The sequence below is a fragment of the Bos javanicus genome, chromosome 11, assembly GCF_032452875.1.
Source record: "Bos javanicus breed banteng chromosome 11, ARS-OSU_banteng_1.0, whole genome shotgun sequence".
In the NCBI taxonomy this organism is placed as follows: Eukaryota; Metazoa; Chordata; class Mammalia; order Artiodactyla; family Bovidae; genus Bos; species Bos javanicus.
Genome location: NC_083878.1, coordinates 25,073,059 through 25,087,313, shown reverse-complemented (window position 1 = coordinate 25,087,313; position 14,255 = coordinate 25,073,059). Strand labels below are relative to the sequence as shown.

The 14,255-nt window shown below is 37.1% G+C and overlaps 1 protein-coding gene across 8 annotated transcripts in view; it reads right to left on the bottom strand.

Moving 5' to 3' along the window:
* MTA3 (metastasis associated 1 family member 3) overlaps positions 1-14,255 on the bottom strand; it is a 212,740-nt gene that overhangs the window by 141,154 nt on the left and 57,331 nt on the right. For all 8 annotated transcript variants that reach the window (XR_009739340.1, XM_061432189.1, XM_061432190.1 and 5 more), the window contains exon 3: positions 12,839-12,932. Coding sequence is in view for 7 of the 8 variants with exons in the window: in XM_061432189.1 (XP_061288173.1) it covers positions 12,839-12,932 (94 nt within the window). In the remaining variant the exon portion in view is untranslated. The remainder of the gene's footprint in view (positions 1-12,838; positions 12,933-14,255) is intronic.

Here is a 14,255-nt window from a genome sequence, read left to right as displayed (position 1 = left end):
TTTAAAAAACCAGCTTCTGATTTTGTAACTTCTACATTTTCCCCTATTTCATTCATTTTTGCTTTTATATTTAACTCCTTTTTTTGCATTTATTTTTCAATTCTACCTTGAATGCCTGGCTTTAATAGTTATTTTTAGTCATTTTATTCAAGGGTTGCTTTGAAGGCTTTAAATTTTCTTATGACTCTGGCCTCAACCCAGAGGTTTCTAAGATTACTATTTTTATTGTCATTCTTTTTGGAATCATTCACAATTGCAGGTTTTATTTCTCCTTCAACACAAAGGCATACATAAACATGTTTCTTAAATTACCAAACCGGATTGTAACATAGCTTATTTTCCTTTTATTGTTACTTCTATTTTTTTACTTCCTTGCCTTTGAACAGAATATTATTTGTGAGGAATTCCCTGGCGGTCCAGTGGTTAGGACTCAGCTCTTTCACTGCTAAGAGTGCAGGTTCGATTCCTAGTTGAGGAAATAAGATCCCACAAGTAGAGGGTGTGGGAACAATTTTTTTGTGTGTAGTTCCTGCTTTTCACTATTTGTTAAGGTTTTCTTTAGGCATCTTTTGTATATGAGTGTTATGAATTACCAGTCTGTCTCTTACCAAGAGAATTTATGCCATTTACATATTTTGTCACTGATGTGTTTGGACTCATTCTGGTCCTCTTATGTTACTTTATTGTTCTCTTTCTTTATTCTGTTGAGTGGGGGCCTATTTAGGACCATTTTAACCTCATCTGGGCTTCCCTGATAGCTCAGTTGGTAAAAGATCCACTGGAGAAGGGACAGGCTACTCACCCCAGTATTCTTGGGGTTCCCTTGTGGCTCAGCTGGTAAAGAATCCGCCTACACTGCAGAAGACCTGGGTTCCATCTCTGGTTTGGGAAGCTTCCCTGGAGAAGGGAAAGGCTACCCACTCCAGTATTCTGGCCTGGAGAATTCCATGGACTGTATAGTCCATGGCGTCGCAAAGAGTCAGACAAGACTGAGTGCCTTTCACTTTAACCTCATCTATTAATCTAGTAATGTAGATGAAGTATTGTAAAATCAAGTGATTTTTCTTTTATCAAATGATTTTAACATCTATTTATTTGGCTGCATTGAGATTTAGTTGCAGCACTCAAGATCCTCACTGATGCACGTGGGATCTTCATGGGCTTCTCTCTAGTTGCGGCGGCTGGGCTTAGTTGCCCCACAGCATGTGGGATCCCAGTTCTCCAACCAGGGATCAGGTCCACATCTCCCACTTTAGAAGAGGGATTCTTAACCACTGGACCATCAGGGAAGTTCCTCAAATGATTTATCTGCATCTTTCCATTGGTTATCCTTAAAAGTCATAACTAATATGAACTTCATCAAAATTTTCTCAAAACTTTCTAAAAAAAGTTTTAGAAAGCTTTTACTTCTTCCCTGTTCTCAAAATGTCAGAATTTCGGAAGACTTTTATTTCTCTTTGCGATTTCTAATGTTTGAACAGTCTGGAATTTTATTCCTAAATTACTGATTTATATAATACTTATATGTTGAAAAATACCTTTATGTGGCAATTCATAGTTATTGAATTCTCAACTTTAAAAAACTTGCTCTTCTAGTATGTACTGAAGAAATCTGATCCTCATTCCTTCATTGATAACTTTCTCTATAAAAACTTTAGGATCCTCAATTTTTCTTCAGTGTTCTAAAATGAAGTATCTTTCATCCATTGAATCTAAAGATTCTTGCCCTTCTTCTCTTGGGAGGTGTGCTACTTTTTCTCTCATTTATTTTAATTACTTAAATCTAGTACTATTTATTATTCATTCACTATTTTATTTCAATAAGCATTTCAATTTCTCAAAACATTTCCTTATTTGGAATATTCTTTATAACTGTTTTTGTTTTACAAGGTTAATGTGTACATGAATACCATGTACACATACATATATTGAAATTCACACATTAATTTTATAAAACTTTATATTTGTTTCAAAGCTAGAGTTATATCCTACAAATTCATCTAAACTACTTAATTCAATTATATATTGTGCCATCTGTCCATGATGATACACACAAATCTATGTATTCATTTAAATGGCTACAAGGCACTCCAGAATATAAACAAAGTTGATTTATTACTTAGTTCAATATCTTACTGCTGGACACTTATGCTTCTCTCTTTTGTTGTTGCTGTTGTTATTATCAAGGCACACTTCTTTGGGCACTTGTCTATGATTAGTATGCAATGATAAAAACACTGAGCTTTAATTTGCCAGGTACTGCCAAATTCTCTTTTACCTTCTAGGTCAAGACAGTATCAATCCTAGCTGAATATAAATAATTTTAACTTTTTTACTGTTTGCAACTTTAATCTTTAATTTGGGGGAATTAGGGAAAACATTAAGAGTTTTTTGTTGTTTAATTTGTACATACTGAGTAACTTCCATGGTCCCAGTATTATGGTGAACATCAGTCAACAATGAGCTACAGCTTTTGTTTTATGAAAACGTGTTTAGTGCCATGGTTCCACCCCATAACCCAAGGACTCCTTTGGAAAGGGCGAAGTAGGTGGACAGCACTGCCACAGTGGGAGCAGTATTAACATTTCACAGACAGAAGACAAGGATGTTAGATATCCCATAGACATATAGGAATACAGCAAAGCACAGTCCATGATTCACATGACTTTGAAATGTCCGTCTGGACATTTTCTTTTTTTTTTGACATTTTAAAAAATATTTATTTATTTAGCCACGCTGGGTCTTAGCTGCAACAGGGAGAATCTTTTTTAGTTGTGGCATATGTAATTTTTATTTGTGGCATACAAACTCTTAGTTGCAGCCTGTGGGATCTAGTTCCCCAAGCAGGGATCAAACCCAGGTCCCCTGCACTGAGAGCTCAAAGTCTTAGGCGCTGGACCACCATGGAAGTTCCCCTGTGTGAATTTATGTAAGTGAAAAACATGATTCTGTAATCTGAGACTAGAGCAAATTCCATTTTATGTATGTGCTTATTCACTCAGTCATGTCCAACTCTTTGAAACCCCATGGACTGTAACCCACCACGCACCTCTGTCCATGGGGATTTTTCTCTAGGCAAGAATACTGGAGTGGGTTGTTATGCCGTCCTGCAGGGGATCTTCCCAACCCAGGTACCAAACCCACATCTGCCACAGTGCAGGCAGATTCTTTACCCTCTAAGCTAAAGGGAATATATGAAAACACAAAATATTTGAGGTATGGTTTTAATATAACTTACTTTTCCAGCAATGAAGCCGTCACGTAAAAAGAGGAAAGACTGTATTTCGTTTTGTTCAGAGCACACCAATAGCATCATTTTGAAAAATTTCAGCAAATATTAGAGTTCCTAGTACAAAATATCAATCTAATTTATAACTGCTGCATTGCTAGTAATTCTGTACAAACATTTCACAATTTCATTGTATCTTCCACGACTGTCATGCCTCAGCATTCAAACATACTAAAATACAGTATATATGATCCTACTATATTATAAAATATTCTTAGTACAAATTTTTTCTCTTTTTAAAGTTTAGAACATAATACTGAGTTTTAGTTTTCTTTTTACATTATATGTATAAGTTTTATGATCAATAAATTTCACTACAGAATAATAAAGAGGGCATTTTTTTCTGATGTGCTCAGCGTGGCCAAAAATCATTTGTAAGGAAGGAGTAAGGCACAGGGGCAAGATCTCTTCATTTAATCATTCTGTCAAAAGAAAGTGAAGTTTACTTAAAGAAAACTAATAATTCATTAAATACTTTTAGTAGGCAGTCATAAGCTTAGACATTGATTTTAAGCTGTCACTGAAAATACGCCATAACAGGAAAACCTATTATGAGCCTGTTCCAGTTACATCACTTATTGTTGAGTTACAAATCACCCCAAAACTTAATGGCACAAAACAACCATTTTCCTTCCCTCACATGTTCAGTGGGTGACAAATTCAGACAGGGCCCAAGCACAGAACTCTTGTCTTTGTTCACAGTGACTGGGACCTCCACACGAACTCAAATGGCTGGGGCTAGATCAGCTGGTGGCTCCTCCAGGCATGTGTGTGGCACCTGGGCTCAGACGGTCAACCATGGGACCTACAAATGGCCTCTCCTTTGTAGTCTATACGATGCAGACTCCATGGACTGACAGAATAATGGCTGAGTTCCAGCAGACATATCCTGAGAGCAAGCATTACAAGAAAACCAAGTAGAAGCTGCATGGCCTTCTATGACCTAGCCTTGAGAGGTACACAGCATTACTTCTACAACCTCATCCAGATCTAAGGGGAGAAGACATGGACTCCACCTATCAATGGAAGGAATGTCAAAGAAGCTAAGGACCATATTTTAAAACCACCACAGATTATTTTCAGCCAACTAAGATGCTAAATCAAAACAACTGGTAGCCTGGCTGTTCTTTAAATCTGTTCCCCTGTTAAATTCAAAGATACAAACACTTTTGGAGCAACTATAATGAACAAGACCCATGAACGCTGGAAAGATAACCAAAACCATGGTTTCAACGTTAAAAAACTTAACACTAAGCACTCAGAATGCACAAACTGTGTGCTAAGGCCAGGAAAGAAAGTTGGAAAGGACAGAACTCATGTATTCAAAACATCCAGTTTTGGTACTATGATGTAACAATCAATTGTGATTACTGGCTCTAAATCTTTTAAAAAGAGGTGTCAACTTTTTAATAAAATCCCATTTTAGTCCCCAAATTCTGTAAGACATTACACATTCTACATCTTTTTAATAACTCTGAATCATATATTTCATGAATCTTAAAAAACAAAGTTCCCAATACGCCCTCTGACACCAAAACATTTTGTAAGAGCATATGACTCAGACTAGGTGGTGATTAGAACTGGGTATAGAAGTCACCTCACCTTTCACCTTCAACACATCCTTACTGCCTAACAAAATCATATCCCATAGCGTCTTATTATTTAAAATATTAAGATTAATGTCAACTCTGCTTTCTGACTCTACTTATAATAACACAAAAGTGTCAGAAACATCAGTAAGTTGATAAACTTTATGAACAGGACTTAAAGTAGGCAGGATTCTCTCCAACAGCTAATTGTGGTTTTACAAATCTGAGTAAGAATAAAATCTTCCCATCTTCCTTCCTTTTCTCCTTCCACAAAGCTCCACACACGTGGGTGCTGGAGTGGAAAAGTAGTGGCGAACAGAACAAGCACTAGAGAGCAAAAGAACTATCCTTATTTGAGCTATTTTTCCCTGTCCCAACTTCAGCCCAGAGTGAGTGACACAACTGAAAAGTTGGGAAGAAAACTCTAAGGAAGGAAGAGAGCTGCAAGTACGGAAAACACTTCACCCTTTTGCCTGTCAGGTTAAAAAGGAAAGTGACACAAAGTTTAATTTTCTAAAGCTTTACATTTTAAGAAACACAATACATAATAAGAATATGTCAAAAACATCTAAAATAAGTGAAAGAGTATGGATGAAATTCTTCATTTTCAAAGAATCCACCAGTCCTGAGAACCAGATCCATACCAAAATGGTATCACTCATTTAATGAGAAATTCCATTTCTTCTAGATTAAAGGAACAACCGCTGCTTTTAAAACTCAAAACTACATATGCCAGCTTCCAGTGAAATTACCTTAGAAAAGAAGAATCAGCAACAAGTACTCAAGGAGGATTTCTTTTGATTCTGAAGAATACACCACAAAATAGCACATTCTGTTAAATGTACAACAACCTAGGAACAGCACCACCCTCTCTAAGATCCATCCTTAAGGCTCAGATTGTGGTCTCCAAGGCCATTTCCAAGTAAAAGCAATCAGGACTCTGGAGACAAAGGTTCGGGGCAAGAAGCATAAAAGATGACTCCAGGACAAACCAAAATAAGCCCCACTAGCTAAAGATAAGACAACCTGAGTGTCAATGAAGACAATTGATAATAAATATCAAATATGGACAAACGCACTCATGATGAAACTAAAAAAGTAAACTGGTGATCTTTGGAGAATGCCAGGAACCACTTTGTCCTGTGTGTTTAGTTGCTCAGTCGTGTCCAACTCTTTGCAACCCCATGGACTGTAGCCCACCAGACCCCTCAGTCCACAGGGATTCTCCAGGCATGAATACTGGAGTGGGCTGCCATGCCCTCCTCCAGGGGATCTTCCCAACCCAGGAATCGAATCTGGTCTCCTGCACTGCAAGTGGATTCTTTACCAGCTGAGCTACCAGGGAAGCCCAGGAACCACTTTACTATTTTTGAAAACTGGTAACTAAAAAGGGCAAAAACCTCATCAAGCATTTAAACTACCTTTCTTATAAGATCTAAACCAGAAGAACAACCTGATAGTTGACAGAGGGAATATTGCTCTTTATAGAAATATTCCACCCAATACATGAGGGAATGATAGTTTAAAACACATAATTTTTACAGCCTTGATAAATAAATGAATTAAAGTAATCATCAATCGGTCAATGATTTCAGTTCAGCTCAGTTCAGTCGCTCAGTGGTATCCGACTCTTTGCGACCACATGAATCGCAGCACGCCAGGCCTCCCTGTCCATCACCAACTCCCGGAGTTCACTCAGACTCACGTCCATCGAGTCAGTGATGCCATCCAGCCATCTCATCCTCTGTCGTCCCCTTCTCCTCCTGCCCCCAATCCCACCCAGCATCAGGGTCTTTTCCAATGAGTCAACTCTTCCCATGAGGTAGCAAAAGTATTACAGTTTCAGCTTTAGCATCAGTCCTTCCAAGAAACAACCAGGACTGATCTCCTTTAGAATGGACTGGTTGGATCTCCTTGCAGTCCAAGGGACTCTCAAGAGTCTTCTCCAACACCACAGTTCAAAAGCATCAATTCTTGGGCACTCAGCCTTCTTCACAGTCCAACTTTCACATCCATACATGACCACTGGAAAAACCATAGCCTTGACTAGATGGACCTGTGTTGGCAAAGTAATGTCTTTGCTTTTTAATATGCTATCTAGGTTAGTCATAACTTTCCTTCCAAGGAGTAAGCGTCTTTTAATTTCATGGCTGCAGTCACCATCTGCAGTGATTTTGGTACCCAAAAAAATAAAGTCTGGCACTGTTTCTACTATTTCCCCATCGATTTCCCATGAAGTGATGGGACCATATGCCATGATCTTTGTTTTCTGAATGTTGAGCTTTAAGCCAACTTTTTCACTCTCCTCTTTCACTTTCATCAAGAGGCTCTTTAGTTCCTCTTCACTTTCTGCCATAAGGGTGGTGTCATCTGCATATCTGAGGTTATTGATATTTTTCCTGGCAGTCTTGATTCCAGCTTGTGCTTCTTCCAGCCCAGCATTTCTCATGATGTACTCTGCATATAAGTTAAATAAGCAGGGTGACAATGTACAGCCTTGACGTACTCCTTTTCCTGTTTGGAACCAGTCTGTTGTTCCATGTCCAGTTCTAACTGTTGCTTCCTGACCTGCATATAGGTTTCTCAAGACGCAGTTCAGGTGATCTGGTATTCCCATCTCTTTCAGAATTTTCTACAGTTTTTATATCTCCACAAAAAAAACAAAATTAAAATTTCTTCATTTTTTGTTATAAAAGGCATTGGTAGGAAACTTTACAAAATCTGAGTAAGTTCATATATCATCATGCTGGTGTTAGGAAAGGGAATGTCCTCATTCTTAGAAGATACACACTGAGGTTAACTTTAGGGGTTAGGGGAAATATACCAATTTATTTTCAGACAATTCAAATATATTAATATGTACAGAGAATTAATGGGCTTCCTTGGTGGCTCAGTGGTAAAGAGTCCACCTGCCAATGCAGGAGGCACAGGTTCAATCCCTGGGTCAGGAAGATCCCCTGGAGAAAGAAATGGCAACCCACCCCAGTATTCTTGCCTAGGAAATCCCATGGACAGAGGAGCCTGGTGGACTACAGTCCATGGGGTCGCAAAGAGTCAGATATGACTTAGTGGCTAAACAATAAACAAGATAGAATAATGGAATAAATATAACAAAATTGTTAACGTCTGGAGAATCTGAGTGAAGGGCATACGGAATTCCTGATAATGTTTTTAATAGATTTTTTTGTAAATCTTAGATTATTTCAAAGTAAAATGTTATTAAAAAGAGACAGGCAACAATGTATTATAGACCTCATAAGAGAAGTACACAATGCTCCCCATGAAGTGATCTTTTACCCCCACCCCCATGGGGTCGCTAGGAGTCGGACACGACTGAGCGACTTCACTTTCACTTTTCACTTCCATGCATTGGAGAAGGAAATGGCAACCCACTCCAGTGTTCTTGCCTGGAGAATCCCAGGGATGGGGGAGCCTGGTGGGCTGCTGTCTATGGGGTCGCACAGAGTCAGACACGACTGAAGCGACTTAGCAGCAGCAGCAGCCATTCCACAAAGAAAAAAAAACAACCCTAGATTTTTGACCCTCTAGAATCTGGATCTAACTATCCACGTACAGCGAAACAAAGTAAAGGACACAACAGAGATGCAGTCAACAAACTCCCAGGCAAAGACAACTCAGCAGGATGAACCACCTGGTATCTTCAACAAAATACTGAGATAGAATATGAAATAATATGTATCTATAGATTAAAAGATTTAAGGATGTCCCCATAAAAACTTGTACAGAAATGTTCATAACAGAATCATTCATAATTACCAGAAAGGAAACAATACAAATGCCCATCAACTGGTGACTAGATAAACAAAATGTAGTACATCCACCCAATACGATATCACTTAGCTATAAACAGGTATGAAGTAATTCATACTATAAAATGGAAGAAACTTGAAAACATTATGCTAAGTAAAAAGCCAGACACAAAAAAAAACACAAACTATATGATTCCATTTATAAGAAATGTCCAGAAAAAGGCAACTCTATACAGACAGAAAGTACATCAGCGGTTGCCAGGGATTGACAGAAAGGGAGAATAGGGAGTAACTGGCTTCTTTTTGGGGGTGATGGAAATGTGAAATTAGCAGTGGTGATGGCTATAAAGCGTTGAGAAAACCACTAAATTGTGCAATTTAAAAGCTTGTATTTTATGCTATATGAAGTATTTATCAATTATTAAAATGGATGAGAAAAAAAAAACTTAAGAGTCTTACCAACCAATCACCTTATTCGGATCCTAATGTAAACAAATTATAAAAATGAAAAAATACTGTAAAAGAAAAAACCAACTAGGTATTTGAGGATACCAATGTTTACAGAATCCTAAATGATCAATGGATGTTAAAACAAATGCACTGATGTTGGGCCAGAAACAAGATATTTACGTAGTTGCCAGATGAAGTGAAGTGAAGTGAAAGTCGCTCAGTCACATCCGACTCCGTGATCCCATGGACTATACAGTACATGGAATTCTCCAGGTCAGAATACTGGAGTGGGTAGCCTTTCCCTTCTCCAGAGGATCTTCCCAACCCAGGGATCAAACCCAGGTCTCTGGCACTGCAGGCAGGTTCTTTACCAGCTGAGCCATAATGGAAGCCCAAGAATACTGGAGTCGGTAGCCTATCCCTTCTCCAGCAGATCTTCCTGACCCAGGAATCAAACTGGGGTTTCCTGCATTGTAGGCGAACTCTTTACCAACTGAGCTACCAGGGAAGCCCAATTGCCAGGTACCTCCCCCAAAATAACTTACTGGATACAAAGGAATGCCACCTTAACCAAGTAATCAAACCTAATATCACCATTATGGATCGAGGACACATCACTACAGCATCCCTACCAAAAAAATACATAACCTAAATCTAATTATGAGGACACATTACACAAACACAAACTGAACCATATTCAACAAAATAACTGACCTACTTTCTTCAAAAATGTTAAGGTCAAAAAACACAGAGACTGAGGAACTAGTTCCATTATCAAGGATACACAACAATAAAACACAGTGTGTGACTCTGGATTTTATCCTAGACTAAGGTAAAAACGCATAGCTACTCATAACACTGTTGAGACATGAAATCTGAATAAGGACTGTGAATGAAGTAATAGTTTTGTTGTAAATACTAGGTTTCCTGAGACCTTTACACTAAACTGTGGTTATGTAAAAGAATTCTAGTACATTTAGGAAAAACACTCTAAAGTATCCACTTACTCTCAAATGGTTCAGGAAATATATATATATATATATAAAAAGAATGATAAAATGTTAATTGCTGGATCTGGGTCAAGAGCATCCTGAAGCTCCTTGTATATTCTTGGCATTTCCTGAAAGTCTGGATGAGGCTGTATCTTTTAGAAATATATTCTGAAATATATACAGATAAAAAAGTAAGATTTCTCTGATGAGCCTCAAACTAATGGGACAAGTAAGGGTCTAGATGAATTCATTGGTCATGTATTAATAACTGTTAAAGCAGAATAATGGAAAACATCATGTGTATTAAATCTGTACTTTTATGTTTGAAATTTTCTGCAATAAAAAGTTTTTAAAGAAGTTCACAATGAAAAAAAAAAAGTTCACAATGAAGTGGAAAAACTAAGATTCAGGAAAATTAAGTGGCATCCACATCCAGGTCTCTGTTTTTTCATATGACATTTTCTCCATTAATCCCTCCTTAAAAACCTCTTTATAAAGCATGAACTATTCAGGCAATTTTTATTCTCTTCATGTGAAGGTTTAGTCAATATCGAAACAAAAGTAAGTTGATACCTCTAACTCTATTGTACATGGATATACAGTTAACTTTGAGAATAAAAATCAATAAATAATGGAAGAAGACAGGTAAATGTAGATAGAAGTAATCCATCCAAACAGATGATCTACAAATCACTAAGGGGGAAAAACCGACATTTATTAAGCACCCATTATAAGTCATTCCTTGAGTCATCACATCATTGCTGGCATAATTTTTCCCTTAGCCTTTAATTTTTTTCCTTAAAGTATGCCATTTTAGATTTTTTTTTTTTTTTTAAATATTTGGCCATGCCATATGGCTGTGGGATCTTAGTCCCCACCAGGGATCGAAACTAGGCCATCAGTAATGAAAGCGCGGAGTCCTAACCACTGTACTGCCGGGGAATTCCCTCCTTTAATTTTTTCTTAACTGTGATAAAAATATAACTCAAAATGAGGTGATTTTTTTTCAACCTCATTTTACAAATCAGGAAAATGCAGATGAATGAGAAGTTAAGAATTTTTGCCAAGGCAGGCAGCAAGTAACCAACCAGAACCTGAACCCAGGTCTTGCTTTAATCTGCATGACTACTACTATGTAGTTTGACTGATTCTTAATTTTCTTAGATTTTCATTTCTATGAGCCAATATAAAGAGCCTAATCAATTCTGAAAAACCTGATTTTCTATTTACAAGCCTAAAATAGACAGCTCCAAAAGGCAGCCATGCTGAGACCCACACAAGCGGTCAGCGGACTCCCTGACAATCTTGACACCTCACTACCTTTGCAATGACAAATTACATTAGAAGCCAAACTAAATCCAAAAGTACATCAGTGAGACAGTTTATGTTTCTTAACGTTATGTTATAAATGGTGAATAAAATCCAAATAGTTTTGCATGCTTTAATGCCATGTTGAATTTCTAGATTTCAGCTACAGATAAATAACTGATTAATACATCATTTTAAAAAGTAATACTCTGATCTCATACATGAGGAACAAATACAACTGCCCTGCATCTGTCAAAATATAATTTGTAAATACTACAGAATAATCCATATCATAATTAACACTTTCTCTACAAAAATGGAAAGAAATTTTTAAAAAATATATAAAACTAAAAAATAAATAAATAAAAATAAAAATATATAAAACTACAGCAGAAAATATAGTAGGAATTTAACTTACAGACAACCAAACTGCTTGGTTAAATTGGCAACACAGTGGGGAAATCTCAGGCAGACAGAGAACCAACCTGTCTGCACAACAGCCTCCTTTCCGCCATTACCAAAACACTTCACAAGCTTGAGGATCCCCAAGACCAGAGTCTGACACATCACAGTATTAAACTGAAAAATACACATACATATAGAGAAGGGAATGGCAACCCACTCCAGTATTCTTGCCTGGAGAATCCCATGGACAAAGCAGCCTGATGGGCTACAGTCCATGAGGTTGCAGAGTCAGACATGACTGAGCGACTAACACACGCACATACCTGACCTCATTACATGTTTTGTAGGACGAAAATGGCTTTTAAGACAAAGTACTTAAACTACTTTACTTCTTTTTTAAAATTTAAATCACTTTTTTATTGATCCTTTGTTGCTTTAAAAAAAAAGGGGGTGGGGTGCTAGGATGTGTCAAAGCTGTTGACCAGGAGGAAAGAGCACACAATGACAATTAAACTGCAAAGAAATACTCAGAGTTGCTACCTTCAAGAATTTTCCATTATCTATCACCTTGCACTTCTTTCTTTAGCAAACTTTTTTTCCCACACATACCTACTACTACAAACATATAATAAAACTCAGAATTTTACAAACTGTAAATATAACCAAGCTGTTTCAGAGAGGAGGGGAAAAAGTCCTCCAAAATACCAGTGAAGTATTAATTTCCTCATATTCAAAACTTCAAACCACCGTGAAAAACGGGAGATGACAAAACACTGCCCTGATTGTCTGCTAAAGCCTATTTACAAAGACTTCTATTTCAACCTTTTGACTAATTAATAAATATATGTTGCATCCTAAAAATATACATACTAAAACCAAGAGCCACCCAAAAAACCTACTCCCATCTAAACTAAGAGGAAAACAAATGGGAAACTAAAAAGTTATAGGTAACACAGTATTTTTCCTAATATCACAAAAAAAAAGAGACTCAAAACACATTTTAAGTTTTTTCCAAGAAAAAGGCAATTAACTTACTAGCATGCTTGTCTGCAAGCATTATAAGCGTGTTGGAAATATCTCGTCGTCTATAAAAGCACACTACTTTTGCTTCCACGTTGCCAGTTGCAGTCTAAGAAATAAGAAAAATAAAAGTCATCTGGACTGAATATTAGACTCAAGTAGTTTATAAAACAAAACTAGAGACAGCACAATTATAAGATCACTCTCACTTACTATGCCAACCATAGCTACAGGATAGAGAGCTAAAAAATTCAAATAAGGACTAGCAACATTTGTAAAAGTTCCAAGTGAAACTGAAATGTCAAACATAAAATAACTCACTGGCATCAATTAAACTAAAGTGATCAGACAGCTTTAATGACTAAAGCCAGACATAGTTAACTCTGATTAGCCTTAAGAAACTAATCCCCCAAATTTAAAAAGCCACTATGTAACTTAAAACATTTAAATATAAGTCCTCCAAACCCTCTCCCAGAGGCACAGACTAAGTGCAAAGTCATCCAGTCCCTCCTCCTAAACACCCCCACGTTCGACGGATGGTGATACTCTGCAGGTACAGGGCAGGCCAACAGATGAGGTGGACCAGAGAGCTTGGGAAAGCATTCTCAGCTCAAGGGAATCTATGAACCCATAATGCTCAATATTCTTGGTAGAACTTGGTCTACCTTCACATACGAAAGTATTAAAAGCCTTGAGTTATGAACACTGAAGCGCTTATTTCTTTTTGACTACAGTCTAGAATGCAATCAATATTCAGTTAGGCTGTAATTTACTGCAGCTGGGGTCCAGGCTCCCACCCTCCTATTCTTTATGAATTCTGAGAGCTTTCAAGGTCAATCGTTCACTACAAAGTTCACTGTAAAAACACATAGATTACAATAAAACGCTCTTGTGACTTCCAATTTCAAACAAATTTGAGAACAAATTTTCAGAATTTCTCTGGGCTTACTGATATACTCAGACACAAAGAAATAAGAATATGTATGTGCTGCAGTAAATGTGTCAATTTTATGAAGTTCAGCAGCAGTATTCTAGAGTGAAGAATAGTCTTGTAGAAATATTGCCCCTTAAAATTGAAATCATATTAAATCCTAACCAAAGTGCTTCTATAATTCACAATATTGTGATCAAATACATCCTCCAGAAGCAATGATCCCACAGTCTGCCAAATAAACAGGCCAATATTTCAATATAAATAAAATCTATCAATGACTTCAATTACCCATGCTTTATCATTTTTTCTCTTCTTGAGACAAAAGCATATTAAAAACCTAAAGCAAGAGTTTTAAGATATACATGTTTTTTTCTGCCTCACTGATGAGTTCCTTCAACAAGGATACTCTATAAAGCCAATTAAATTCTTATTTAAACCCGCTTGTGGTAGACAGGCATAGTTCAAAACAAATATTGTCTCCTGAATCATGTACACACT